The 27,470-nt window shown below is 34.7% G+C and overlaps 1 protein-coding gene across 1 annotated transcript; it reads right to left on the bottom strand.

The window, feature by feature from the left end:
- Positions 1–4,126: 4,126 nt before the first annotated feature.
- Positions 4,127–14,051, bottom strand: LOC136840431 (uncharacterized). The gene is made up of 3 exons (XM_067107110.1): positions 13,968–14,051; positions 13,216–13,731; positions 4,127–4,309 (listed from the first exon to the last, which is right to left on the bottom strand). The coding sequence occupies exons 1-3, from the start codon at positions 14,049–14,051 to the stop codon at positions 4,127–4,129; spliced, it is 783 nt and encodes a 260-aa protein (XP_066963211.1).
- Between the last annotated feature and the right edge of the window lie 13,419 nt (positions 14,052–27,470).

Below are 27,470 nucleotides of genomic sequence, written 5' to 3'. Positions count from 1 at the left end.
AGAGAAGGAATTAATACTTCCTTTGATCCTTCTTTTTTTCATATACCTTCATATATAAGATTTATATATATATATATATATATATATATATATATATATATATATATTTTTGGAAGATATATATATATATATATATATATATATATTATATAATTATTTGATCCTGAAAGAGGAGTTTAAAATTATTGAGATTCATTATATTACCCTTCATATTTTTAAAACTTTGTAAAAATAAAGCAAAAAAGACATATTACAAGCCAACCAGTGTTAACAAAGAACTTAAGAATATTCTCTGTTTACTGTTTCATCTCAATTTCATTCCTGCAGTGCCCATTTTAAAAACTATTGATATTAACTTACTATGTAAATATAATAATATTTTGAGGAATAAACTAATTAAGAATAGCCCGCCCAGTTCAAACAATGCTGTATACAGTATTCCTTGCAAAGAATGTAATAAGATTTATATTGGTCAAACATCAAAAGGACTAAAAGTAAGAAGCTCCCAACACAAATATGCCATTTCAAGAGGCTTATCAAATAATGGCATTGTGGACCATTGGCTTAAGACAGGCCATGCGATGAACTGGGATAAGTCAAAGGTAATCTAAAAGCTCAACGACCATCGGAAAAGGAATCTGATAGAGACTGTGTTCATTGAGGCTACTTCCAGGAATGTTAATCTCCACCCTGGATTGTCCCTTTTTTGTTTAAAGAACATGCTGCCCAGATTAACAAACTGTAACCCCCCCCCCTTTCTGTTTATGTAAACAAATCTCTGCCAACTTCTTTTGTATTCAGTGTGAACTTGAAAATGTAGAATAAAGTACGTTCAAAGTCCCGGTTTTCACTCACCTTCCGACGTGGGTTTAGTGATATTCTCAAGCACGCGTTCCTTCGTGCTGCATTGATTTTCATATTTTTCAATATGTTTATGCACACGCAGTGGGAAGAAGGATTCAGTGGGAATTCAATTCAAATTTCAGGTCTTTAGGATTTTGGTCCCTACTTGTAAACGAGTCCATGGACTGTATGCTGTGACAACAGACAGGCACAGAGACACACCACACACACACACACACAGACTCAGACACCATGCAGCCAAATTATCTGATTGGTAGCCGTAACTCCCTTTCCCTCAGATGGAGAAAAGAAGGGAAACAGAGACAGACAAAGGAGAGAGAGAGAGAGAGAGAGAGAGAGAGAGAGAGAGAGAGAGAGAGAGAGAGAGAGAGAGAGAGAGAGAGAGAGAGTGTGTTCGCCTGGCTGAGGGAAACCTATAGGTTAACCTTGCCTCCATTAAACTCAATTATGCTAACAAACGTTACTCTACGTTATGCCAACCGAAGTTAGGATAACTTTGCGTATGTAGATCAGCATAGCATGTGCTAACCCAGGTTTGCCAAGATATGCTAACTGATGTTATCCTAACATAGGCTAACCTGTGTTTGTGTAGATTATGGTAACCATCGCAAGTGTCTGCCAACTTGCTGCCAGTGAATGGTTAGCATAACTGTTGGTCATGCAAGTTGGGTTATGCTAACCTAAGCTAGATGGCCAAAGCTAACATTTCTTGGCATGAATTCAAGTATCAACGATTATGCTTACATAGGTTATCATAAACTATGTTAGCATATAATATCCTAGTTTAAGCTAATCTGGGATAGCCTAGGTTATGCCAACCTAGATTTGCATCGGTTATAGAATCCGCTGAGTGCGACACATCACAAGGTGACCTTTGGAAACACTATGCAGGCAAAGCTTCGTGTGGGGACATTTTGAAAGATCTCTGGTAAGCTGAATTTATCGTGTTCATAACTGCAGGGAATGCCAAGGCTCAGTTCGGGTCCATTCCACCTACAGTAACCTTAAGAACATCAAGAATTTCCCGTTAACTCTCTCCTCAAGTTCTTTTGACTCGGGATGATAAATCAATGTAATCACTTTCTTTGTATCCACACATGCACAAATGGACTTCAAGACGACTTATAAAACCATTATACAGTACCTGTGCACATTTTTGTACCGACTTGCCCCCGCTGATGGTGGTCACGAACAAAATGACACCCTTAATTCATTTCTCCTTACTAATATATTGCTCTGGATGGATGGGATACTAGGGTAGGGGCTCTTCTGCTGGCTTAGTCTCTCTCTCTCTCTCTCTCTCTCTCTCTCTCTCTCTCTCTCTCTCTCTCTCGACACACCTATAGCTATTTATTATGACTAACTCAAAAACATGGCTAAACAGTCGGTGTACTAAGTAACGGATATTCATTTTAACGTACCATTTAACAGCATAACAGATCTTAACTTTCAGCTACTGTCATATACGTTTCTTCACTTTTAATCACTTTATACTTCACCTGTTCCTGTTCATTGTATTGACATTGATCCCTTTTTAGAGTCTTGTTTTGCTTGCTAAAGCTCCATTACTACACCTGTCCTTACATATTCAGATATTAACAGACTAGCCGAGACATACCAGCCAGTGTCTACGATCTTTGTAACATGAAAGAAAGCCCAATGAATGCCCACGTATCTTTTCCTCCTCACTGTAAAAACGTGGCATCAAGGCTTTGGCTATGTATGAATGTACAAAGTCTATTGAGGTCACCAGATATTAAATTTCGTTACAGACATACATTGCATAATATTGATTTTTATCCTGGACTTATTACGAGAAAATGATAACTCCGAGTGTTATAAATCGAAACATATATAAGATAAATAATGGTTGTGAATGAGAAGTCTCTTTAAATTTGGTGGCTTTCTCTGAGAACTGCAAGTCATCGTGTTGTAAAACCTTTCATGATTATGGCAGATTTCAGCACATGGAAACAGTGATTGTAATGTGAATACGTATGTAATTACAGTGACATGAGTATTAGTTTGCACACCAACCCTTTATTCCTTGTTTAAAACTGTACCTCAGTAACATAAATAATTATGATAACGTATGAGGTGAAAGACTTTTTTTATTAAAAGAAAAAGTACGTGGTAGACCACACAGTAATATACGTTAGTTTCCTAAACATTATACAGTACGAAATCTATGTAAGACGAAACTACTTGGTTTTTTCTTAATATCTTGAAATATATCTCGACTTTGACACGATTCTCAACAGCCTTAGAATAATCACTTGACAGCCATCTTTGCTGTAAATGCAGCAAGACTATGTAACATTTGATACATGCAATCAATAAACGTTTGATATCTTTTATTATGTAGTTATCTAAGGTGTTGATTTATGTTGAATTAACCTATTTTTAGTATGACTGTTTGACATATTAAAAATAGATTAATTCAACATAAATTAACACCTTAAATAAATCAAACGTTTATTGATAGCGTGTATCAAATGTTACGTAGTCTTGTTGTATCTCTATACCTCTTCATTCCTCGCCCCGTGAACCAACCAATTCACATAATGGGTGTTTCATTTTTTCAAAAGCTTTACTTTTATTATATTCGCTAAAAATGACTTAAAAAGGAAAATTATGGCGGGTCACAAGGGGCGAATGGTGAATATTGATGAGGAGGGAAATAAAAATAAGTCTTAAAAAAGTTGTTCAAAAATAACCAAGGAATTGGAAATTTCCTGATCACCGTCATCCTGTAAAGGATACTGTCAGCAATTCGAATCCTTCCATCATAAGGATACCAATACAATTCGAATCCTTCCATCGTAAGGATACCAATCAGATATTGATTGGCTTCAGACACCACTCAATATCAGATTGGTATCCTTATAGGTTGATCGATGGAATTGTCAGAAATTCGAATCTTTCCAAATGCTGAATCAATATCCTTTATATTCCTCGGTCATTTTTGAACAACTTTTTGGTAAGACTTATTTTTATTTCCTCTAATCACGGTGATTCACCATTCGCCCTTTTTAACAACTGACCCACCCTAATTTTCCTCAATATTTTTTGTGTAATTTTTAGCGAATTTTTAGCTAATAAAAAAGTAAAGCTTTCGAAAAAAAGTTTTACCAGACCACTGAGCTAAAACATCCATTATTTACGTGAATTCTTTGTTCATGGGGCGATAAATGAAGAGGTATAGAAATTAGAACGTTTTAAGAAGGAAGCGTTTTGAAATGTGAACGCCAGGAACGTTTGTTCATGACTGATCTAAAGAAAGCATTAGTCTAGAATTTGGTGGAGTAAGAGGGCGACTGCTCGACCAAGAGGTCACCTTTGGAGATTTGGGGAAGGGTAGGGGCTCTTCTTTGACCATGGATGCCCTTCCCTCTGGGAAACTGCTTAACCAAGGACACTCCTCTGTGGGTTCTGGGGAACACTCCTGTAGCATTTTACATGCAATTACACTATTTGCATTTTAATACATTTTATCTATTTAATAATTTATTAGCCTGTGTTTTCTTTTTAATAAGTGAGATCTCTGGAATTGGATGCTGACAGATGCAGATGAAATTCTCTCTCTCTCTCTCTCTCTCTCTCTCTCTCTCTCTCTCTCTCTCTCTCTCTCTCTCTCTCTCTCTCTTTAAATTCAGAATGATAAAGAATTTAACCTAGTTAGTTTTTCCATTTTGTTAACGCAGTTATGGATATTCTTTCTACTAAATCAGCTGAGTTCAATGTCTTGTTACAGAGACTCAGATCATACCTTGAACTGATTTTCGCACAGGTAATCAGATTTGACGTTTAACAGGGGCTGTATGTATATTTGCCTAAAACGAAAATAAATAAATAGCTCTTTTGCCCTTATACACACTTGAAAATCTGAATCAGTGTCATTTTCACGACTTTTGCAAAGCACGTAGGAAGCACATGCAGTGTTTAAACAGGTTTGCAATAGTTGACGAATTTCCTTATAATTGCAGGAGACCTAGTAAATGCATGGCATACTAGATTATACCACCACTCTAATCATAGGAGTAACCAATTATCAACAGAATCATCATCGTTGCATATTATAAAATGGCTGATAAATTTAACAATTCAGTTAAGTTATATCACGTCAATCACGTATTCAGTAATTTATTGTTGAATGGACAAATACATTTCAGAATCATACATTATCTCTAGTTCATAAATCAGTATGAAAATCATTGAAAATTCAAATTATAAATTAATTTTATCACTTGTTTATCGTATTAATAGGGCGGCCACGTGGCCACTACCTAGTCCTTTCTCTAGAGGAAATTTCAAGTATTTTTGTTCAAAAAAGAGGAACTGATGCCATCTGTTGGATGGACGACAGCATTTTGATACGTGGTGGAGTAAGGGTCTCAGTTATTTGATATCATTCCTTTTATCTCACAAATTAAAGGCTCAAATCCATTGGAATATCTCATGTAAGTTTTTATTAGGATAATGTTCGCGTACAAGTAAATATTTTAACTTAATATAATTTCAATAAGACGTTTAAAATCTTGAGCGAAGATCAGTTTCACCCACACCGAAAATCCCTTCGTCCAACTTAACGCCACGTAGATCCAGGACTGCCAACAAATAGTAGGCATTAAAGTGTTGTCACTGAGAAGTGTAAAACGTTTCTGTTGGCACTTAAAAGTATAAGAGATTAAATATAATTATTTAAAATTTTTAGCTTATTAAATTGTAAATAAAGTGGTACATTTACAAGGTTTTCTTCGTCTAAAACCTGGCAAGTTGGCAATTCTGACTGCAACGTGTCCAAAGACTTAACAATACCAACATAAAAATAAGAATGTCGTCTTATCGTGAGAAATATACAACGATTATCAGGACAATTTAAAAGTGTAAGAAACAAACGTTTATTATTTAATATTTTTAGCATGTTAAATAATATTTAAAGTAGTACATTGAAGGGGATTAAATCGAGTAGGTTGGCAATTCCGACTGCAACGTTTCTAAGGAGGAAAAAACTCCGGTTCTTTTAACGTTTTGCGTTGACCGAATGTGTACCTGAAGCAGAGAACGATACTATATTCTAGCTCATCGAGATATGTAATTAAAGAAGCGAATGATTGCATACATGAGAACATTTCGATACTAAGTGCAGTAGCCAGGGCATATCAACATTTGCGAGTTTTAAAACCTAAAGGAATGTCCCATTTAATGCTGCACTTACGTCAATATCTCTTCAGCTCGTCCTGATAGCAGCGTCTTCTAAAAATATGTGGCTGTTCATATTATATCAAGGTCTGCTGTGGTAAGCAAACGCAGATTTACCATTAAATTAATAAGAGATAGAATTTCACCAAACCCATAAATTACGTAACACTGAAAAATATTCTTGACCTTTTAAATAGTCATGAAAATGATAACAGTTTTTATACTATAAATCGAAGCTAAGATAAAGGCCGATTTTGAATGAAAATTCTCTTTAAGTTTTGTGGTTTTCTCCGGCTCACTCCTTAATAACTTGTGCTTGCAAGGAATTAGCTTATACAGACTTTCATCATCGGGAGATTTCAACACATGGGAATAATGATCTCAGTATTAATAAGCGGATATAGTGACATGAGTATTGGTATTTAAACCAACACATCCTTTTGTGCCATAACTATACGGAGAAAAAGTACCTCGTAACTCAGCACGCTGGGTATTATATATTACGAAATATACGGAAAAGGAAAATATTTGAAAAGTTTCCTAGTTAACTCTGTAATATCTACTGTGGAAGACACAGTAGAGAATGTGAACCAGGTTATGAGAATTTTGTTCTACTGACACACGGCACCCTCATTCAGAAACGAGACAAATCTTGTGATGTTCGTCTATTGCACAATTTTTGACAATTGCAATATTTCGACAAACGTTTTCCATAAATTGACTCGATTCTCCACAGCCTTGTTATGATCAGTGTATGGCCATCTTTGCTGTACCTGCATCCAGAGTATGTGGTATTTCATATACACAGACAATAAACGTTTTGTATGCGCTATTACTGCTTTACGTCAAGTCACCCTTTTCTGTAGTCATACAGTATCAGATGGTTGTACTTGGAATGAAATTCAAATATTTTTATAACAATTATTTTACTTACTTAATTTCCACCTTTTAAATGATACTTGTGCCTCATATTCCTTTTCAGATGTAAAATCTTGAAACACTAAAACCCCACATTTCAAGAGGTTTAGGCAGTGAGAAATATAGGTTGGGATATAAAACCGTCTACAAGAAATCTTTTGAAACAAAAAGTAGAAAAAAATGAAATAAAAATAAACCTGGAACCTGGGATTCGCATCGAGACCTAAGGTTATAATGTAGTGAGTGCGAAAGAGATTAACGCACTCACTCACCTTCTGGGCCTCGTTGTGACCCCTGTGCCCACAGAAGACTCCTAAAGCGTGTCACAACTTTCATTCTTAAGTGCGGTCCATCTCTAAGACAATGGCCAGGCCTTTCGGAAGCCCCCGGCACCCTTATCAGACAACCATGTCTTTCAGTATTGCGTGTTAAATTCACTGTCACTGTGACGAAACTTTGTCCTTGAATAAATTGAAAATGGAAAATGCTCGTCTTTACTCTGATGTTATTTTATCCACGCAAAATGAATGGCAGTAAAAATGTAATTGTAATAATAGAGCAGCAGATGCTTACTAATTATATGAGTAATGAGCACACTGATGCAACTGAACAAGCTGACAAGGCACAGTGGGCCACACAGTGAAAGCAAAGTTGTTTTTTGCAAAAAACATAAGAAAGTTCGTTTATTTGCTAAACTTCTACAATACATTTTTGCTTTCTATTATAAACACTTTTTTCATAAAAAATTTCAAAAGGTGTAGGTAAAAACATGAATGTGTTTATGGGTTTGTTGCACTTATTAAAGTAAAACGGATCTAGCCCTTTATAAATGAACGCCTTCTTTTTAGAACACCTTTCGTTTTCGGGAGATTTCAACACATGGGACAATGATCTCAGTATTAATGAGCAAATATAGTGACAGGAGTATTGGTATTTAAAATAACATCTTTTTGTGCCATAAATAAAACTATGCCTCATTTATACAAATCATAATAATTACTATGAACTGAAAGTGATTCTTCTGTGTATAAGAAGAAAAAAGGAGCCTCGTAGACCGCACAATAAAGTAACTCAGCACATTGGGTTTTATAAATGACGAAATATATGGAAAAGGAAAATATCTGAACAATTCCCTCATTATCTTTGTAATATCCACTGTGTAAGGCATAGTAGAATGTGAATCAGGTTATGAGAATAGTGTTCATCTGACACACGGCACCCCTCATTCAGAAACGAGACAAATCTTGTGATGTTCGTCTGTTGCACAAGTTTTGACAATTGCAATATTTCGACAAACGTTATCCATAAATTCACTCGATTCTCCACAGCCTTGTTATGATCAGTGCATGGCCATCTTTGCTGTGCCTGCATGCAGTCTGTGACATTTGATATACTCAGACAATAAACGTTTTGTACACATTATTACGTTGGTATTTAGGGTTCTTACTGTGTTGCTGTACGTTAAGTTACCCTTTTCTGTAGTAATAGATTATCGGATGGTTCTCTTTGGGATGAAATTCAAATAATTTTTTAAATAATTATTTTACTTCTTTAACTGCCACCCTTGCAATTGATACTTGTGCCTATTATTCCCCTCCAGCTATTTCACACTTTTGAGGTGGTTTAGGCAGTGAGAAATAGAGAGGTTGAGATATAAAAAAGTTCTACAATGGAAACCTTTTGAACCAAAAAGTAAAAAAAAAAAAAAAAATAGCTGGAACCTGGGACGATTCGCATGGAGACCTGAAGTTATAATGTAGTGAATGCGAAAGAGATTAACACACTCACTCACCCTCTGGGCCTCGTTGTGAACCCTGTGCCTACAGAACACTACTTAGAATGTCAGAAGACAGTGGCCAGGCCTTTCGGAAGTTCCCGGTACCCTTATCAGAAAACCATGGCTGTCGGTGTTGTGTTATATGCACTGTCACTGTGATAAAACTTTGTTCCTGAATAAACCGAAAATGAAAAATGCTCGTCTCTACTCTGATGTTATTTTATTCACGCAAAATGAATGGCAATAAAAATATAATTGTAATAATAAAGCAGATGCTTACTAAATATATGAGTAACGAGCACATTGATACAACTGAAACAAGTCAATAAGGCACAGTGGGCCACACAGTGAAAGCAAGCTTGTTTTTTGCAAAAAAAATAAAAAGGGCCTTAATTGTTAAACTTCTAAAACACATTTTTGCTTTCTGTTATAAAAACTTTTATGCATAAAAAAATTCAAAAGGTGTGTTTATGGGTTTGCTGCACTAACTCTAATGAATCGCGTTCTTGTTAGAACACCTTTCACTTCCGTATGAACGCTTTTTGTTCTTAACAGAGCAAAGGCATTCATACCTCGCGTCGTTTTCAAAGGGAGAATAACATCCAGTTGAAGTCATTCTTAATGTGTCTACAAATTTTGCACTCAAAAACAGTTTCTCACTCCCTACTGTATGGGAAGACAAAAACGCCTTTACAAAAACGCATGAAGATTGAAAGTGTCATTAATAAATACAACTTGTGATACAAACATAACTGTTTTTAACAACAACGAGCCAACACGAACAATATGACTTGAACGCCGTTTTTATGTTTTATATGACATTTATCATTACTGTGCGCACATTTCTATTCAGTGTTACACCTACAACTGATGCTTGGAGCACAACAAGCTCTTGATATTAGCTCTAAATACTGACTAGGCCATTGACATATCGTCCTTACATGATAACAGTCTGTTTCTCTGTTTGGATTACATTGTTGCCAAGGCAGAGAATAACTGCTCGCACAAATACGGTGTGGTGTGGAGGAAAAGTAGACAGGTGGCCTTCCCAGCCAAATTAGGATGCTCCTTCGCCTGTCCACGTTTAAAATCGGCCAAAGGCACCTCACTTGTCAAATTTGACTGTGGGGATTCATGAAGCGCATCGATGAAAATATAAATAAATCATCAAAATACAAGATGAATTGTTTTAGAGCAATGCATTACAGCCTGAAAAAATTCACCTTGCATTACAATGATTTATTTATAATTTTGTCTGTTTATAAGTTAACTTATAAATCTATCTTTTATTTTAATAACTGGTCTCTTCTGTATTTCCTATTATCTTCTGTTACTTCTTTGAAACGAACATGTTCCTTGGAAGCTTGAATCTCAAGTCAGTAACCCAGTAGGCTTTCCGTATGAAATGGGGTTTATATTCTCAATAATAATAATAATAATAATAATAATAATAATAATAATAATAATAATAATAATAATAATAATAATAATAATAATAATTTCGTCAAGTTCAGTAGCCGTGAAATATCGTTAGTTAACCTTCTCAGCCAAGTCCAAAGTGATACAATCAATCGAGATTCTTCGTCAAGAGAGAGAGAGAGAGAGAGAGAGAGAGAGAGAGAGAGAGAGAGAGAGAGAGAGAGAGAGAGAGAGAGAGAGAAGGGACACTTCAACTGCCTCTCTCAGCCTTGAAAGCCAATAGGATTTTTAAGTACCATGTGTAATGGTTGGCGCATGGATACCAAAGTAATCATTAGTTTTTTCCCCAAATATTGCAGCACCGTCAGTCAAATACAACCCTTTGGGACCCACGGCTCCAGGACGTTGTCCACAGGTTCACTGATTTGTTCCTTGCTTCTGCAGCTCTCTAATGATTTTTAATTGTAGTATTTTTATGCATAGGAGAAGATCCTTACGATGTAAGATACACGGCCAAATGCCAGCCCAGATTTCCACTTGAACTTGAAGTTGGATTAGTGTTGTACTAAGAAAATTTAATAGATCAGTATCTTGTATGATACAACCTGAACCTCAGTTACGTACGAAAGTGCACCTAATCTTATTATTAGGCATATAGGAATAAGAAAGGCTTCTCAGTGGTCATAAGGAACACTTTTGTTTCCAAGATCACAAAGAAAGGGTCTTCCAGATTCCGTGCAAAGCTCAGGCACTCCAGACAGACTCTGAATCTCCTGGAACGCCTGTTGCTAATATCCTTCAGACCCTGATCGAAATGAGGCTAAAATGAAGAGTCTTATTGAGAGGAAACATGAATAATTAATTTTTCAGAGTTGCCTTTTCAGTGATGCTATGAACGTAAATTGATTTCACGATAAATATACTACCATTCATGCAGTGCCATATATGCTTCTGAAAATTCATATATCTGCTGACGCTAGTAAATAAAAATGAATAACCGGCTTCAGGTAAACAAGACATACACTTTCACTTAGTTCTTAAAATGATCTAAGTTACAAGAGTAATAATAATGATAAAAGTTGGTAAGGCAGAAAGAGCTTCAGCTGGACTAATCAAGGAGAGTAATATACGTTTGGTCAATGATTGCCTGTAGATATTTCTGTCCGTCATAGGAAAAATGAAAAATGGAGTTAAAATCAAAGAGTAGTGGAGGATGTAGATACCTTAAACCTCTCTAAGTACAGAACCTCAATAATTAATGTTTATATTCTGGAATATTGATTTGAATAAACATCTCTAACATTGAAATTCTAGGATATAGACTGATCTTTTTTTCCCGTTTGATTCCAACAACAGCCTTCATGAACTGGAATATAAATGACAAATATCACTTCCCAACCTCTCTCTCTCTCTCTCTCTCTCTCTCTCTCTCTCTCTCTCTCTCTCTCTCTCTCTCTCTCTGTGTGTGTGTGTGTGTGTGTATAAATTCTGCACGATAAGCAAGTTATTTTAATTGAAAGTTTTACATATTATTTTCGCAATTACACACATTATGTTCAGTCAGCTGAGCTCCCATACCAATTTATCTTTATAATAAGAAAAGTTTAAAGACAAAAATTGTCTTGTTACGGAAAATAAGACGAAATACTGTGAACGAAATTTCGTACAGAATATTCCGTTCTGACGTTGAACAGGGATTGTGTCTATATTTGCCTGAAACGAAAAAAGATAGTTATTTTTTTCCTTATACTTACTAAAAATTCAGAATCAGTATCATTTGTTTCATGTTTTCAAAGGCGTGTAGGAAGCACATACAATGTCTAAATAGGTTTGCAATAATTGACGAATTTCCTCATCATTGCAGAAGACCGATTAAATGCATGGCATCCTAGATTATACCACCACGCTAATTATTGGAGTAACAATTGTCAACAGAATTATCATCGTTGCATGTTATAAAATGTCTGATAAATTTAACCGTTAAAGTCAGGTATATCATGTCATTCACGTCTTCAATAATTTATTGTTGAATAGGCAGATACATTTCAGATAACATGTGTCATCTGTAGCTTATAAAACTTATTAAAATAAATGCAAACTATAGTTATAATTCAATTTTATCATTAGATTATCATATTGATAAGGCGGCTACGTGGCCACTATCCAGTGCTTTCTCTAGAGGAAATTTCAAGTATTTTCACTTGAAATAGAGGCTGTGACGACATCTGTTGGATGGACGACAGCATTTTAATACATGGTAGAGTAAGAGTCTTTGTTTTAATTCCTTTTTTCTTATAAACAAAGGATTCAAAACCATTGGAGTAGCGAGAGTACCTTTTATAGTATAACAATAATTACAAGTCAGTATTTTAAGTCAATATAATGGCAATATAAGAAGTTTATAATCTTAAGTAACGATCAGTTTCACCTGTACAAAAAATGCCTTCGTCCAACTTAGCGCCACGTACAGTAGATCCAGGACTGCCATAAAAAAAGTGGGCATTCGTGTGTTGTCACTGAGAGATATGAAACGATTAGGGGGGCACATAAAAGTATAAGAGATTAACTTGTTTATATATTATTTTTAGTTTGTTAAATAACACATAAAGTGGTATATTTACGTGGTTTTTCTTCGTCTGAGAACTGGCAAGTTGGCAGTTGTGAATGCAACGCGTTCAAGGAATGTCAAAAATACCAATAAAAAAGGAATAATTTCGTGTTATCATGGGGAAATGTACAACGATTATCAGGAACATTTAAAAGTATGAGAGACAAACTTCAATCATTTATTATTTCTAACTTGTTAAATAATATTTAAAGTGGTACACTGACGGCGGATTCCTTTTTTTAGAATCGAGTAGGTTGGCAATTTCAGTTGCACCGTTTCGAAGGAGGGAAAATAATTCAGTTCTTTTAACGTTTTTCGTTCGATGGGTGATGGGAAGATGGTGGATGGGGCAGGAGATGGGGGATGAAATAGGAAATGGGTGATGGATGATGGGTGATGGGAAGATGGAGGGTGGGGTAGAAGATACGAGATGGAATAGAAGATGGGGCGGTGATCGGAAGATGGGAAGATGGTGGGTGGTGTAGAAGATGGGGGATGCAATAGAAGATGGGGAGGTGATTGGAGGATAAGGGATGTAAGACGGGTGTTGGGAAGATGGTGGGAGGGGTAGGAGATAGGGGATGTAATAGAAGAAGGGGAATGCAATATAAGATAGGCGATGAGAAGATGGGGATGGGGTAGAAGATGGGGATGCAATGAAAGATGGGTGATGGGAAGATGAGGGATGGGGCAGAATATGGGAGATGCAGTAGAAGATTGGGATGGGGTAGAAGGCGGGGGATGCAGTGGAAGATGGTGGTGGGTAGATGAGGGATGGAGTAGAAGATGGGGATGCAATATAAGATGGTGATGGGAAGATGAGGGATGGGGTATAAGATGGGGAATGCAACAAAAGATGGGGGGATGTGTTAGAAGATGGGAATGGGGTGCTGGGATGGTGAGGGATAGGTAGAGGAGAAGATGGGTGATGGGAAGTTGGAGGCTAGGTAGAAGATGGGGATGCAATAGAACATGGGTGCTGGGGTGGTGAGGGATAGGTAATAGCCATTGTAATTATATTGTATTTTCCTGAACATGGGAACTGCAATATAAGATTTTCTGGATGGTCTGGTAAAAATGATGGGTGATAGGAAGATGAGGTATGGGGTAGAAGATGGGGATACTATAGAAGATGTTATCGGTCTGACCTTAAGATGGATGTTGCATGATCATTCTTACTGCTTTCCAGTATTTCTCGAAGATCTTTGAATTTAGCTGACCACAATGGTCGATTAACTGCATTTCTAATTCCTCAGTTTCCATTATGCATTTAAAGGTTTTTAAAAATCACTGGGCCCATAAAATCTTGAAACCTGATTGAGAATTCTGACTTTAATTCTTGCATGTACAGTTGTAGATCAGAAGTGTTGACTGGATGCATTGAAGATAAGTTTTTCAGATTTTTAAATAACGGAAAGAGCAGTTGAGTAGATTGCAAGCTTTGCAACAAATGCTTTCCAATTATCGTACAAATCCAATACCGTTTTTCCTGCATTGCAGGAGAAGATTGAACTCATTTAGATGTTTGGTGATGTCTGGAGAGAAACATAAGTTTCACAATCCAATCTCCGTCTTCAACTCAGGATAGTCTTGGCCTTTTTCTGATAAGAAAACCTTGATTTCATCAAAGCATCCCACAAATCTCTCCAATACCTTCCCACAACTTAACCACCTAACACTGCAATGCAAAGGTATATCTTTGTACACACTGTCCACCTCTTCAAGAAAAGCTTGAAACTGCCTGTGCATAAGAAGAGAGTGTGCAACAACAAAATTCACTATTTTTGTGACAGTAGTCATCACCTTCTTGAGAACAAAGCTCGAGATCTTGGCACATAAATTTTCTTGATTATGCAGTGCAATTTCATCGTTCAACCAACTTCTCGTAAAACCCTTGTTTTTCCCTACCATAGCAGGAGCACCATCCGTTTAAATTGCAAAAATCTTTCCTATCTACCCTCAAGTTCTCAAAATGGTCGGTGAATGCCTTCAGTATGTCTCTCCCTTGGTGGTTCCATACATAGGTTTAAGACAGCACAGTTCCTCGTGAAACTCTGTGTCACTATACCTGGCAAAAACAGCCAAGCGGGGAATGTCATTTATATCACGCTTTCGTCCAGGGCAACACTGAACACAGGTGTAATTGTTAAAGCAACCGTTTGCTGCTGGGTTACGCCGTTTCATACGTCTCTCCACGGTCCTAGCTGAACAGAAATGATCCTGAGATAATCACGTGTTTGTTTGTTATTCCAAAATCTTTTAGTTTGAGACTCCACTTTGCTAGCTCAAGTTTTAAACACATCTCTGTTTTCCATCTACTCTCTCTCTTTGTCTATCCTTGAAAGTCTTTTCTGCTCTCTTTTAACTCTCTTCTCGCAGCAGAGAGCACACAGCACGGTCATTCTGCTGAATAAATCCAAAGTCATTTGTCAAGAAATGATCGGACATCAAGCGACTTTTTTCCAGTAGCCATCGACAATTAAACTGGGAAGGGTAAGTAAGGTGGCTAAAGAGTAACTCAGCAGAGTACGATGCAATCACGTACCCCTCATCGTGATTTTTTTTTACAATTCATGTATATACTCGTCTTAAGCCTACATCTCGATGCAATCATGTACAATTTTTTTGTTTTAATTCATGTATCATAGGAAAAAATTACTTTTTAATTGATTTGAAAGGCATATAGATATTCTCTTAATCTATATATATATATATATATATTATATATATATATAAGACATTTCTTTGCATTTCGAATCATAAATATGCAAGCACACGGCGTGCCATCTTAACATATATTGCCGACCCTATAGAAGATGTTATCGGTCTGTGCTATATATCATTATTTCATATTTTATTCTTATTAGTCTGATATAGATATATATATATTATATGTAATCAGTTTTAAAATGAAAAACAATCGATCACATACAACTGACGCGCGCACGTACGATACATACATACATACATACAAAATCTTTAGTTTGAGACTCGCCAGCTCTCTCTACATACATATATTCATACATAATACATAACCATTTTTGTTATTTAAACATAAAATAAATAATATATATATATATATATATATATATATATATATATATATATATATATATATAAACACATACAAATACAGTGACTTCATTAAAATATGTTCAGTGACTTCAAAAAAAAAGAAAAAGTTTAATACATTTAGCAAATTGTTAACTCAGTTACTGAACATTTAGATACTTTTTTTAAAGCCTGAACTGTACCTGGCTGTTTAAACTTTGACGTATAATAATAATAATAATAATAATAATAATAATAATAATAATGATAATAATAATAATAATAATAATAATTCAGTACTTTACGTTAGAAACCTCACTTACCTCAAGATATAATAGAGATATTTTCATCATTCATAAGATACAAATAATTTTGTATGCTCACTGCTGTATGCTTCCTTTTGTATGCCCCCTTATGTATACTCATTTCTACATGTTCCCTTCGGTGTGCTCCTTTCTATAGGCCCCCTTTCGTGCTTCTGTATGCTCCCTTCTATATGCTCCCTTCCACATACTCCCTCTTGTATACTTCCTTCTATATGATCTGTTCTACAGGCTTCCTTCTGTATACTCCGTTTTGTATGCTCCTTTCTATATGGTCCCCTCTACAGACTCCCTTCTGTATATTCCCTCGTATATGCTCCCCTCTGTAGGACGCCTTCTGTATACTCCATTCTATAAGCTTCCCTCTATAGGCTCCTTTCTGTTTACTCCATTTTATATGCTCCTTTTATATGCTCCCTTCTGTGCTTCTGTATGCTCCCTTCTATATGCTCCCTTTTACATACTCCCTTTTGTATACTTCCTTCTATATGCTCCGCTCTATAGGCTCCCTTCTGTATACTCCGTTTTGTATTCTCCTTTCTTTATGCTCCTTCTACAGACTCCCTTCTGTATACTCCCTTGTATATGCTCCCCTCTATAGGACGCCTTCGCCTGTGTACTCCCTTCTATATGCTTCCCTCTATAGGCTCCTTTCTGTATAGTCCGCTTTATATGCTCCCTTCTGTGCTTCTGTATGCTCCCTTATATATGCTCCCTTCTGTATGCTTCCTTAATTATGCTCCTTTCTATATGCTCCCTTCTATATGCTCCCTTTTATATGCTCTCTTTTATATGCTCCTTTCTACATGCTCCCTTCTATACGCTCCCTTCCATATGCTCCTTTCTGTATACTCTCTTCTGCATGCTCCTTTTTACTTGCTCCCTTCTGCATACTCCCTTCTGTATGCTCCTTTCTATACGCTCATTTTTATATGTTCCTTTTTATATGCTCCCTTCTGCATACTACCTTCTATATGCTCCCTTCTATAGTCTCCCTTCTGTATACTCTGTTCTGAATGCTCCTTTCTATATGCTCCTTTCTGTTCTTCTGTGTGCTCCCTTCTATATGCTCTGTTCTGTGGAAACTGTACATAAATATATATGTAAGATGGAGATGATCGTTTAATGTTTTTCTCCAAAAATTGAATGTTAAAACTCCACTGGTACTCTGCGATTTAATTTTTGAAAAATATAAAACTATATTTATTGGTTTAAAAAAAATGTAGCAGTTGATACATTTATCGGAAAAAAATCTCAGAATTACATTGCTTCATTTTCCACTCCTAATTTGTCCTATTGATGAATAATCATTATAACGCATTCCCAAGCTTTGGATACGGCGTCAAGCCCCTTTACTTTAAAATCCCCTGGCAAAGATATCATGTACAAGTGATCCTAAGCACGTGATTTTACATCGGTCCTTAAAGGTTTAACATTTGAAGTAGCACGGAAACTTCGAATATATGTGAAACGAATTTCGTTTCCATACGATAAACGGCGGCATAATTGTCTTTTCATTGACGGTATTGGAGAAACAAATCTACAGTCATTTATTTAAAAATAGATCTATACAGAGAGCTTTCGGGAATATGATCCATTCCCTTTTTGAAGCTGTAGATTTGTTTCCCCGTTTCAAGACTCATGATGCCATGAGTATTTTTAATAGCTCTTTTATCCCTTAGGATCAATGCTGTAAAGATTTGGATCTTCCCGAAGGAAGCCGCGGTTTCGGACAAAAACATTCCAATACGAAAAAGTGTAACTGGAAAAAGCAGGTTTTTAATCTGGAAATTCTCGTTACTTTATTGCTAAAGTTGAAATAACAAAAAATTCTCATGAGAATTGTGGAATATACTTTTACTCCTATGACCTCCAAATCATGATACATGACACTGAATATTTTGCCAATGGCAGAGGTAATATAATAATGTATTTCATGTACATATATATATATATATATATATATATATATATATATATATATATATATATATATATATATTATATATATATATATATATATATATATATATATATATATATATATATATATATATATATATATATATATATATAATGTGTGTGCGTGTTTCAGGTATTTCTCTAATGCACATGTTTCATAAGATTCATTTCGCTGATTCCCTCATTATCATTTGTATTTCTCCTAACAATTTCACCTCAAAAATATTTCTTAAGAGCAAGAAAGAAAAAATGATACGGATATAACAGAAATTTGATAAAAGGCAAGAACTTCTGTGACCTATATAAGAACTAGAATTAGAAATGGTAACTTGTTTGTTAAAATGTGTGTGTGTATATACGAGTATATATATATATATATATATATATATATATATATATATATATATATATATATATATATATACTGTATATATATAAGAAGATCCATGTTAATCATACGCGAATGTATGACTAACTGACGTTGAATGTTGACGGTTTAAGGCCATTCCTCTTGGCAATCACTTATTTTCTTCTCATAAGGACATGTGGATGTTGCACGAGGTTGGTCCTATTACAAACAGAATCTATCGTTACTCTGTCTGAAAGGGTCAAGTGATAAATGAAGCATCTGTCTTGATTAAAAATTTAATTTTTATATTTCTGGTAAATTTCTTGTTGAGGAAAGCTGGTATATTTCGTACGAGTCACTTTACAGTTCAAGTCTTCCAACATGTCAATGCACACAACATAACAAATACCCAAATCTATTTTTTTTTTTTTTTTTACCATTTAGCTACTTGGAGTTTCTTTTTTTAATACTTTTTATTCCTCTTCTCATCAGGGCCTTTGCGACCTTAGGAATAGCACATTACAAAATTTATCCCTCACATTATTTATCAAAACGAACAAACCACATGTTGAATGGCCACCTGGCAGAAACGTCCCATTACCTAGTGCAGTTATTAGTTTCCGGTCATTTTCTTGCCGGCTTCAAAGAAAAATCCGGTAAGGTCTGCTATGAGGCATGAAAGTAAGGGCAGAGCGCCCTTATGGCCGACCAAAGAAGCACCGTCCAAGAAGCCGGTTGGAAATATTTATCCATTTTTCACCAGTAAAGCTAATAACTTTTTACTGAAAAAGTGAGGAAACGTGTTAACTGGCATTGTAGCTAGATTTGTCAATTATATTATACCTAAAGAAAAAAAAAAAAAAACTTGAATAAGCGATATATGTAGATATAAGCTTTCCATACAATTGCCAGTCATGTACTGGTAAATTGTACTGTAGGATAGGTTCTACGTGTTGATCGAATATCGACCCATGCCATAATGGACATATATATATTATCAGGCAAGGAAAGGAATCGTAGGGGAAAGACAGGTACTGAAGTAATAGTTCCTTATTTGATACAAACACTTTCATAGATTATAGATCGAATTTTTGTTTGATTTCTAGTAAGTAGGAAACTTTCATTATTTATTTGTTTCTTCTGCGTTCGTTGAGCTTTCGGTTAATATCTTGTTTCCTCTGTTGCCGAACTACAGTTTATAAAAGGGTCAGTTCTTTTGATAGCCGTCTAACCATTTAACGATAAGGTTATATGTATAAAGAATCAGTGTATTATTCTAGTTTTAGCTGTATTTAAAACTAAGTTCTTAATATATTTTATAAGAATGGTTTAATTAAATGCCCTGCATGTATAGGAGAAACATAGATTACGCTGAGAATGATTGTCTTAGGTATAATATTACTACAACAGAAAATTACAATTTTCAGACGAATATTTTACCCTATATATTTTATATACATGAGTCATAATTATTCCACGATCATGACTGAAAATCATTAAAAGGTAATAAAGTATGAAGCCCTCAGTATCTAAGATGAATAGACGAGAACAGAAATGGACTCTCAGTTACTGAGGATATGAAAGGTGGAGAACACTGCTTCGTTCGTACTGGTGTTCTGGTTTAGATACATCAAATAACATTAAGAGCTTTCATTTTTAGTTTTTTAGTTTTCGGTAAAAGAAAACTATTGTGCCGGCTTTGTCTGTCAGTCCGCACTTTATTCTGTCCGCAATTTTTTGTGTCCGCCCTCATATCCTAAAAACCACTGAGGCTAGATGGCTGCAAATTGGTATGTTGATCATCCACCCTCCAATCATTAAACGTACCAAATTGCAGCCATCTAGCCTAAGTAATTTTTATTTCATTTAAGGATGGAGTTAGCAATAATCGTGCTTCTGGCAACGATATAGGATAGGCCACCACCCGGCCGTGGTTAAAGTTTCACGGGCTGCGGCTCATACAGCATTATACCGAGACCACCGAAAGATAGAAGATATTTTCGGTGGTCTTTATTATACGCTGTAGCGGTGTACAGAAAACTCGATTGCGCCGAAGAAACTTCGGCGCATTTTTTGCATTCGGGTCGTTTCGACCGTAAGTCATTTAGGCCGTAAGCACGTTTACGTGCAAAATGGGCGCCATGTTTAGTACCAGCCCCTTGGGGATGTACGTAAGACATGAAATAATAATGGTAAATACCATAAGCATAACTGTAAATACCATAAACATAACGTCTTACATTGTTTTGGATGTTACGGCCTAAGTGACTTACGGCCGAAACGACCAGGACAGCATTTTTTACATGTACAATCTGTAGACCTACTTGCAACACTTTTTTTTTCTGTGTGTGTCTTCACTTGCTGGTATGTCATTTGTATCGTGTAGACCTACTAGAAAAACGTGTTTTTTGGTATTTTGACTTGCTGGTATTTCATTTTATATATGTAGGCCTACTTGAAAATCTTGGCTTGCTGGTAGGTCCATATACTGTAATGTGATAAAGACACCACTAGAAAATGCTAACTATTAAAGCCGCGATACTTTTCAGTAAAAAGCACCAGGTCAAAGTGGATGATATCGAGTTTTGGTCACGAGCATATTACGTCTGCTAGCCCTTGTGACTGAAATTTCATCCTTTTTAAAAAGACACTATTTTTCCTGATAAATGATACGTTAGCTTAACAAGAGGAAAATTGGAGATTTTTAAGAATATAGTTAAAATGACTGTATGTATTATGCATGTATGTATGCATGTACGTATGTATGTATGTATATGGTGTGAACTTAATATTTCCGTGGATATCACAAGTTTTCACCAAATACGTAATAAATTCTCATTCATTTCGATATTCAAGAAACAATAATAAGAAAAAATTATCAGATTTAAATAAATTTGTTTCTTACATGTATCTGTCCGTACTGTAGATTTCGTTAATAATTCGTACATAGTTCCTGCTCAAAAGATAAAAACATAAAGAAATTACGACAGACGTTGTTACTAATACACGAAAAACCGAGACCCCTTTTACCAGACTGCAAGCACCAAAGAGCCCCTTACATCACAGGAATAAGCTGCAGGGAAGCAATAATTGTGTAACATCACGATGATATCCGCATTTTTTTCTTTACGGGGCACTTTGGGTGTGCCAATAAGCAGTAATTCCGCTGTTCATTAGGCAGATGCAATCAAACGGCTGTAGATGGGTGCTAAGTAGGTCTGTGTGTCATATTCTGCAGTCAGTCTCTTGTTCATAATCAGTTTCCTCTACGTTTGATCTGCTACGTAAGGTTGCATTTTTTTTTTATTTAGTTTTATATATTTTCTATTTCGTCGTGATATGACCTCGTAGGCAAGTTAGCTCAAGTGGAAAGTAGGTTCCGGACTTTTTGTTATACGAAATGGGAAAACAGGTATCATGTTTTGTATTATAAAGACCTGGAAAATAGGTATCATAGCTTTTATTTTAGAAATTGGAAAAGAGGTATCCTGGTTTTTCAAAAAAAAAAATGGAGAATATGTACCACAATTTCTGGCACAAAAAAAAACTGGAAAAAAGTATCATTGTTTTTATTAATGAAAATTTGGTTGATTTCAAAATATTCAGACAAATGTTTCAAACACGTCATTATGAAATATATAAAACAATTAACATTCCAAAACGAATGACAGAATTTCTCTCTTTTAAATGAAATGCTTAACAGACCGGTAAAATTTCCTTTTGGAAAATATTATGGCTGTGCAACACTCCCTCTGATTCAAGTTAACGAGGAAACGTTCAGAATCTACGCGACGGTCGTCATGTGAACCTTTTATAGAAGAGCCGGGAGAGGGCTTCATGCCGTTCTCTGACAGTTTGGAGTCTCGAAGCTTCCTTTTATTTTTCTGTGACAGATTCGTAATTCCATTCGTAAATGAGAAGCAGAGTTTGTTTTATTAGGATTAGCTACATTGATTGTCAAATATGAAAATGTATTTTTGTTGAGAAGACTAACAGTTTTTTAGAAGAGCAATTTCTCGAAAAGTCAAAATTTTACTTTCTGTCAGGGGTCAATTTATAAAGTTTCAGACTCAAAGAGAGAAGGTTGAAATAAGCAAAAGAGTCGTAATGTGCAGTTGGGCGCATTACAATATTTCATCTATTCTCTTCTAGTTAAAAGTTTCACTTATCCATGAGAAAATTGGGAAAATGCTGCTCTGCTTCCCCTCCTCCAGTATAATTACGAAAGGTGCATCTTCGACAATAAAAAAAAGAATAAAATATACACACATCAACGTCTGCATAAGTGTCTAGGACACGTTATTCAGGTGGGCTGCGATGTCGGATTAATGTTTAATAAACACGTGTTCCTGCGTAACTGCGTAACCTTCATTAACCACAAGTCTTTTATGGTTAATGATAATCGTTGATAATATAATTTTCTCCTTTGCTCTGAAAGGAGGAGTTGATGTAAATAATTTAGTCACATCAAGAAAATTAATCAAAATGCAAGCCTTTAAAAAACGCGACTCTTCCAGATGGAATACAAAATGCGTTTTCTTAACACTTTGTGTAAGTTATCTTCTTTGCGTTGGTAAGTTCAAAAGTATGCACGCTTTAGCGTCAACGAACAAAAACTCTTCAATAGTTTAATTATATAATTATTCTGAACATTAAAGTTAAATTGGCGTGAAGTCGTTTAATTCTGTGAAAGGAATTATTAATGTCATTCTCCATCTTCCCCTTTCTAACTCTCTCTCTCGCTCTATACACACAAACACACATGTATATACACCTACTCACACACACACGAGCATATATATATATATATATATATATATATATATATATATATATATATATATATATATATATATATATATATATATATAGATAGATATATATATATATATATATATATATATATATATATATATATATATATATATATATATATATATATATATATATATATATATATATATATATATATATATATATATATATATATATATATATATATATATATATATATATATAGTTTACAACAAACCACATGATTTGGAACTTGACAAAATTCTTTATTAATGCAAGTCGTCCTGGAAGCGATCTTATATATGATTAAAACATGTTATTTGCGTTTTTTCTTATGCTATACAATGAATCGTTAAATAATGGCTATGAAACGAGTTGGGTATATTTTACAGAAGCAAAATCACAGTTATTCAAATATATCATGATTATAATAGCACATGTTACGATATGTAGAATATATATATATATATATATATATATATATATATATATATATATATATATATATATATATATATATATATATATATGTATGTATGTATATGTATATATATACATATCTACATAACATGTGCTGTTATAATCATGATATATTTGAATAACTGTGATTTTGCTTCTGTGAAATATTCCCAGCCGTTTCGTAGCCATTAGTTAACGATTCCTTGTACAGCATAAGACGACACGTAAATAACATATCTTAATCAGATATAAGATAGCTTCCAGGGCGACCTTGCATTAATGAAGAATTTTGTCAAGTACCATATCATTTGCTTTATTGTAAACTCAGCCGTTGAATACAAAACTAGACAATCAAATGCCACTTTAGCCGTATTTAATTTGCACGATCTAAAATATGATAACTGGATTAAATAGCGAAAAAGGTCCACATACTAAACTGGGCTCTTCATCACCGAAAGGATTTCTGCGAACCCATTCCAAGTGAATGTGTTTTTTTTTTTTTTTTTTTTTTGAGGGGTGGGCGGAATTCCTCCTTTCACTATAGAAATGCTCAGTAACAAATGTTAATTTGGAAATTTTTTAAACTCAGAGACTGAAAATGAGGTTGATTAAGAATTCACTCTTTCCTATCTTTTTCACTTGAAATATGCTATTAAATTATCAGTATCCTTTTATATAACAACGATTATTATTATTATTATTATTATTATTATTATTATTATTATTATTATTATTATTATTAAATGACAACATTCATATGTATAAATTAGATCAAGATTAAAAGCTTTTGATAAGTACTCTCTTGATAGATTTTATGAAGGAATAATTGACGCCTTTTACACTAACAAAATCGAGTTCATACTTCAGTGGTTATTCCAATTACATATGTATCTGGTAAAAAGTGACCAGTAGATTTTACATATATATTTCAGCTTAAAAAGCAATAAAATACGGTTGTTCACTTGGCTATGATGGTGAGGATGGAGTCTATTCCAGTTATAATATATATATATATATATATATATATATATATATATATATATATATATATATATATATATATATATATATATATATATATACCCGCCCAGTTCTCCTCGTGCTGCTGGGAGAAAGGGAGCGGGGTTTCGGTAATACATGTACATTCGTTACCGGGGTCTAAGCGATGTCAGGCAGGGCAGCCGGTCGAGGTTACGGCCTACCCCACCCAAAATCAAAGTCCTTCAAAGAAGGCACTTGCTTACCCCATATAAAAATGGGTATAAAAGCACGTTAAAACGAAGAAGAATATATATATATATATATATATATATATATATATATATATATATATATATATATATATATATATATATATATATATATATCTGAAAACGACAGGTATATGTATATATGAGAGGCAATAGGCTTTTATCCTTCTCGTGGTCAAGTCGACAAAGGTACCTCGTTCTGATTAGGGGACTCGGGTTCGTTTCCCGCTACCGCACATCAGAATTTCTTCATATTTCTTGTACTTGGATACTTAAGGCTTTGTAGTGACAAGCGTATCCAAAAAGCGAAGAATTCGAGAAAGTTAAAGAGGCATTGTGGCTATTACAATTACAGTTATATATATATATATATATATATATATATATATATATATATATATATATATATACAATGAATATATATATATATATATATATATATATATATATATATATATATATATATATATATATATATATATATATATATATATATATATATATATATATATATATATATATATATTACGAATGAGGGCGAATGCACTGGTCCTGTAACCATGGGACACCTCCAACTCAGGGATTATTGCGAGCAATGGAGGGTCAGATAGTGGGTGCAAATGGCTTGAAAAGGGAAGCGGGGAAGGAGTGCCAATTAACTCTGCCTTAATTAGTGGTACTTCGCTGACCTCAGTTCGTGCCGTTGAGCTGTGGAATCGTTAAGTTACTCGACTAATGACCTCATGTTCACAGAGAATCTTAATTTTAGTGATAGTGGTTTTTTAAGTCGTATTTTTTTTTTTTTTTTTGAAACAGGAAATAGTGGGAATGAGAGGTTCCCGGTGTTTAAACGCCAGAAGAATGAGAGAGATACAAGAAAAAAGAAGAATAAAAAGAAAACGTAATAACGGAATAGCAAGCCGGCCAAAGAATCCAGCCATTCATGAAAAAATAACGAAGGGAATCCATTTTTTCTTTTGTTTTTAATAGAGGGGAAGTCATGTGAAAGATAGAAAGTTGTTGGTTGAATACAGTGCTCAGGGTCTGAAATTATTGCAAGCACTATCAATGAAGGAAAAGCAAAAACGATTCTCTAAAGAAGATTCAAAAACATCGAACTGATGAGTACTACAGAATGTCAACAGAGAAAACATCTTTATATTTGCGTATCGTACGACCGTTGCAAAAGGAAAATCTGAAGTAGAAGTATGAATGTAAGCTGAGATAAGAACAAATCCTAGTGGATACTGCAACGTAATATTTCGTTTTTAAATTAAATTTCAACACCGACATCAATAAAAGAAAAATAATTAAAAACAAGTGACAAAGATAATAAATTTATAGACACAATTTCTGTCTTATAAATTAGGCGCTGTCCGTTGGTAAGATGAAGACTCATTATCCCATCTCCTAGGTAACGTAATTTCTTTTCTAGCTAATATTATGGAGAACTACTGTTAAGGTTTTATTATATATATTTATGGTTTGTACTGTTAACGTTTTCTGATGCTTTCTGTATAACAGCGAGTTCTCCATAATAACAATAAACAACCATTACCATTGAACGGACATACATACTTATACAACAAACGCTCGAGTATACAGCAGTTTTCTCTCTCCATTCCCCTATCCATCTCCTTTCACAAGCTTTCTCATAGGCTTTTCCAACCAGACTACTTCCAGTTTAGTTTAAAATCTATTCCTTCAAGGGTTAATTTCTTTTTCTTAGAACTGTAAGCTGGTAAACGCCGGAGGTTCACTCACCTCTGAGTTGATTATATACGCCTAATGTGAGTAACTAGGTTAAACAGAAGGTAGTGAATTTCTAAGCAGCCCGTGGCGTAGGAGAGAAAGTTTCCAATCCCATTACATACTCCAGGTTTGAACGCTGCTATCAAAGAGAATAAATTACGACTACTGTGTAACTATGACAATAGGAGAGGAAGAATTTTAAATGGTTAATTAGATTAACAAATGCCTAAAACTTTGTGTTCCAAAAATATCAGAAGTTATTTTGATCATAAGTGTCCTACCTCAGGTACTTGCGCAAAGAGGCACAAAAGAGACTTTAGTATACATCAAATACACACCCAACTGCCACGTGCCAAAGGAGTCTTGAAATCCTCTGGAAGTGTAAATCATAGAGATAGTAACTACTGCACCTAATCAGGATCAGATGATTATTTAATAATTACCTGTTTCAAATTGCCGGCTTACAGTGACCCATTTAGCACTCGACAGGCAAAGAGAGAGTATTTTCTTATTATTCAAGGAGACTTGAATAGGCTGCTAACCAAGAGTATAAGTATTAAAATGTAAAATATATAATACTGAGAAATAAATACGTTCAACAATAATATCTTCCCTCTCCCTTCAATTATTTCTCCGTTCCTTCACCTTGATTTTTAGTGTCTCACCCCTTCAGAAGATTAATCAGAAGGCTGTCATGAAAAGGGAAAGAAAATCGTTTTTACTGGTCTTTCTCACATTTATC

This window comes from Macrobrachium rosenbergii, chromosome 7 (assembly GCF_040412425.1).
Source record: "Macrobrachium rosenbergii isolate ZJJX-2024 chromosome 7, ASM4041242v1, whole genome shotgun sequence".
Taxonomy (NCBI): domain Eukaryota; kingdom Metazoa; phylum Arthropoda; class Malacostraca; order Decapoda; family Palaemonidae; genus Macrobrachium; species Macrobrachium rosenbergii.
This window is presented reverse-complemented; position numbering and strand designations above follow the sequence as displayed.

Coding starts and splice junctions, on each gene's coding strand:
- LOC136840431 (XM_067107110.1), bottom strand. CDS start 14,051: ATGGAAACTGAGGAATTAGAAATGCAGTTAATCGACCATTGTGGTCAG. Junction 13,732..13,967: donor TCGAGAAATACTGGAAAGCA/GTAAGAATGATC, acceptor TCTTCTACCTAG/CCTCCAACTTCCCATCACCC. Junction 4,310..13,215: donor CCCATCTTCTATTCCATCTC/GTATCTTCTACC, acceptor AAAATGCTACAG/GAGTGTTCCCCAGAACCCAC.